We start from the raw sequence: 4,377 nt of genomic DNA, 5'->3' as shown, positions 1-4,377 counted from the left end.
ATCTCCTCAGGGTTGATAATTACTTCTATCACATGCTACAATGGAGATTTTGTTTAACATCTCCTCAGGGTTGATAATTACTTCTATCACATGCTACAATGGAGATTTTGTTTAACATCTCCTCAGGGTTGATAATTACTTCTATCACATGTTACAGGGGAGATTTTGTTTAGCATCTCCTCAGGGTTGTTAATTACTTGTATCAGATGCTGCAGTGGAGATTTTGTTTAGCATCTCCTCAGGGTTGTTAATTACTTGTATCAGATGCTGCAGTGGAGATTTTGTTTCTAGTGCTCTAGGTTGATAATTACTTGTATTACATGCTACAGTGGAGATTTTGTTTGCTCTCAGCTACAAGTTAATGATTTATCACATGCTATAGTGGAAATTGTTTACTATCAGCACCAGGTTGATAATTGCATGTATCACATGCTACACTGGAGATTGTTTTTACTATCAGTTTCAGGATGATAATTACTTGTGCCATATGCTACACTGAAGATTTTGTTTAGCATCAGCTCCAACTTGATATTTACATGTATCACATACTGTAGTGGAGATTTTTTTTACTCTCAGTTCCAGGTTGATGATTGCTTTTATCACATGCTCCACTGGTTATTTTGTTTATTATAAGTTCCCGGTTGATTATACTTGTATTCACATGCTGATAGTGGTGATTTTATCATCAACTCCTGGTTTAAGACACTTCTGTTATATGCTGAAAAATATGAGTTTGGGTTTTAAAGCTCCAGGTTGGTGACAATTTTGACATTATTGTATGACAGTGTCTGTGAACCATGATTTTTGAATACTTTTATGTTGTCAATTACTGTAAGCATCAAAACAAGCAATATTAATGTGGAAATGTTATGCGAGCCAATAAAACTTTTTATTACAGAATTTAATATATTATAGTTAATATAAAATATCATAATTAGTATAAGAAGAATGTGATTTCTTATTATAGAGACTATAATATTAACCCTTAATATAAAAAGAGAAGATGCCAAGAGTAATAAATGTCATTCCATTGCATAGTTAAAGCTTAGATGTTCTGCAAATAATGAAAATTATTCATTAAAAGCAATTTGGTTAAAGAGTATTTCACTTTAAACAAGTAAAAGTTACCAATATAGATTCATTGTGCAAAGATCTGGATGTAACAAAGGCATATAGAAGTTACAGACCTTTAAATGTTACAAAAATCTGTGGATTTATCAAAGAGATAGAAGTTACAAGAGACCCATAGATGACTGAGACTGGTAAAAGTTACCTAGATTTATGTAACTTGACATTTCTAGATTTTACAGACATTTTAAGATGTTAGAGATATCTAGAACTTGGTTATTAAATTTAAATCCTGGTTTTAAATTTTAGTTTAAAAGATTTAATACATTTTTTTGACAGTGTCAGCTTCTGGTTTATGTCATATTGGAAGGCTTCAAAATTTGGTGAGTTTTTTTTTTTCTTAATTTAAATATTTTTGACTGTATTGGGATAATGTTTATAGTTTTTAAATACTCTACATCTGTATGAATGACTTTTTCTGAATATCAGTGCATTTTTAAAATTCTGTTCATTTTGTTAATTCTTATGTGCATGGGTGATGGTCAAAGTGTGAATGTAACAACTTTTACAAAAGTACACGCAAAATGTAATTAAACTACTTGATTATCAATATATATATATATGTCAATATACTTGGCATTAAAACATAACTTGTAATTCAAATTTTAGTAATATATATGTTTTAATTTTTAATTCAAAAGGAACTATTTAAATAAATACTCAATCTTCACTTCTGTGTGTCATATATTGCCTCTTTCTATGAATTCTCTGTTTTAGATATTGTTTCTTTCATTAAATATGTTTCAGAATGTCCATCAAATAGATACACTAACCATAGCTATTGACAGACCATAATTTAAGATAAAAACCTCTTACCTTTATATTCTGAGATACTGATAAATTTTTTTTACATTCACCACAAAATCTCCTACCAGATTGTCATGATTTTGAAATTACTTGTCAGTGGTACATGTTTGTAACAAACAGAAATAATCATGTACTTCACAAAATGACCTATGTCTTTATATAAATTTATTTTTGTAAAATGTTCCATTTCCCAAGCAGATTTTATTGGATACTGAAGTCTGATATAAAATTGTTTAAACATTTTTATAGGTTAGTTAGAAAGCCAGATAAATTATAGTAGTTTGGGACCTTCTGTTTTGTATCTGAATTCCTGTTTAAAATGCATATTTGAAAGCTAAATGAATTATTCTTTTTGACAGTCAACTTAAATTTTAGGTTTAATGTTGATCAGCCTCTGAGAGACAAAGGCCGCACTTATGAAGTGCTAAATTTCTTATTTATTACATATATTTTTATTGATATATATTTTATAACAAAAGCAGCTAAAATGTAAAAATTAAGAACTTAGTAGGTTAGATAAAAAAAAAAGTTAAATATAAATAAAAGCATTTTTTGCCTCAAGTAATGCACAAAGAACATACATAGTTAGCTGCGTGGTGTAACATAAAATTGTTTTAGCCTAAACTCTCTGCACTCTCGTTGAGTGATTTATTTCTGTTTGTGGTAGTTAGCTTAAAGAGCAATAAAACAATAAAATTAAACAAAAACAGATGTATATTTTTTCAAACCTGAGGCTATTTAAGATAAATAATTGTAATTTTCTGTTACAAAATGTCATTCTAAAAAGAAAAAGTGCTAGCTTAGATTTATTTAATATTTTTTTGTGCTGGTTTACAAGGTCAGTAAAATGTAGAGTTAAGGTAGAGAAAATAACAGATAAAATATGAAGTTTTACTGAATAAAACTTTTGATATTCATTTATAATGTTTTAGGGGCTATGCAGATGAAATTTGAAAACTTTATAATTAAAAAAAAGTATCTTTATTCTTAACATGAAAAATCATCTTGCATTCAGACTAGTTAGACTGACTTAAGTAAGTTCAGAGACAAGTCTTTAGTGGAAATACTTATTAAAAGTTCTTATTTTATGTGTACAACACAATTGTGATGTTTACTAAAAGCTTACCAAATTTCATGAAGATACACTGAATACATTTGGAATTATAGTGAACATTAATTCTCTAATACTAGGGAAGTCCAATTGACTGACCCTGTACCTGTTGAGCTAATATTAAAAATGAGTAGCACTTTTTTCACAAATTTTATTAATGTTTGTGTTAAATTACTGGAAAAATATGTAAAGCACAAAGTTCAAATTATAAAATGTATAATTATACATGTTGAAGGTATCAAGAATCTTTTAATGTAGAAAAATGCATTACGTTTCAGTTCTTACATAGTATCTGTAACTTTTGTGTGTTTTTAAAGTTATGTGTAAGTTTACTGCAATCATTGTTTTTCTCTTTTTTTTTTTCTCCCTGTTCAGGAAGAGCTCTCTCTATCTCACAATGCTGTTGTAAATGATGATGTCATTGATGCTGTCAGCCATGGTTGTGAAAAGCTTAGGTAAGTACAGGTGTGATATCACAATCATCTAATGGAATATGACATAGTATTGTGCATAATAGTCTACTGCAAACCTATAGGGAAAATATTTAAATCAACTAAATTGTTTGATTTTATGATATAGTACTGAAATACCTGAATAATACAAAGTATTCTACCTGTACATTTGTCAGGTAGTTGTAATTTGGAAAGGATGATTGTGTTTTTCTGTTACATTGCAGACATAATATATCTAAACCAAGTGATATATATTTCAACTATTTAGCAGATGCTATTTTTGGCACAATTTATAATATTAACTATTTGATGCATTAAAGAAATGTTGTGGAAACAGAACCAAATGATGTATATGGCCTGTTGGACAGCATTTAGTATTTTGAGAGAACTGTAATAAGTTTTAAATGTTACACTTTTAGAACCATTTATAAACTCATCACAAGTATCCATATTTTATTAAAATAACCTGTTTAACCATAAAATGTTACAACTACATAGATAAAATAATTTTCTTCGTGTCTGAAGATACTTGGACATTTCTGGTTGTAATGAGGGAGTAACAGACTTATCTTTGGAGTCTCTTTCTACAAGTCTACAGCTGAGGACATTGTACATTAGCTACTGTGGAAAGGTACAAATCTTTCAGTTTTTATGTGTGACTAAAAAAATATAAGTGGTAGAATTTAAACTATTGGGTTAATCCTAACCTTTTATCTCTGGTTCTGTATTATCAATACCATATAAATTAGTGGGTTAATACTAAACTTATTGTTTCTGGTTCTGTATTAACAATACCGTATAAATTAGTGGGTTAATACTAAACTTATTGTTTCTGGTTCTGTATTAACAATACCGTATAAATTAGTGGGTTAATACTAA

At 28.7% G+C, this 4,377-nt stretch overlaps 1 protein-coding gene across 1 annotated transcript in view; it reads left to right on the top strand.

Moving 5' to 3' along the window:
* LOC106476028 (putative RNA-binding protein EEED8.10) overlaps positions 1-4,129 on the top strand; it is a gene marked incomplete at both ends in the record, with an annotated part of 20,329 nt that extends 16,200 nt beyond the window's left edge. Inside the window, 3 exons of the mRNA XM_013936699.2 lie at positions 1,408-1,451; positions 3,422-3,501; positions 4,024-4,129. Coding sequence (XP_013792153.2) covers positions 1,408-1,451; positions 3,422-3,501; positions 4,024-4,129 — 230 coding nt within the window. The remainder of the gene's footprint in view (positions 1-1,407; positions 1,452-3,421; positions 3,502-4,023) is intronic.
* Between the last annotated feature and the right edge of the window lie 248 nt (positions 4,130-4,377).

Source organism: Limulus polyphemus, unplaced genomic scaffold (genome assembly GCF_000517525.1).
Source record: "Limulus polyphemus unplaced genomic scaffold, Limulus_polyphemus-2.1.2 Scaffold9665, whole genome shotgun sequence".
NCBI classification, from domain to species: domain Eukaryota; kingdom Metazoa; phylum Arthropoda; class Merostomata; order Xiphosura; family Limulidae; genus Limulus; species Limulus polyphemus.
This window is presented reverse-complemented; position numbering and strand designations above follow the sequence as displayed.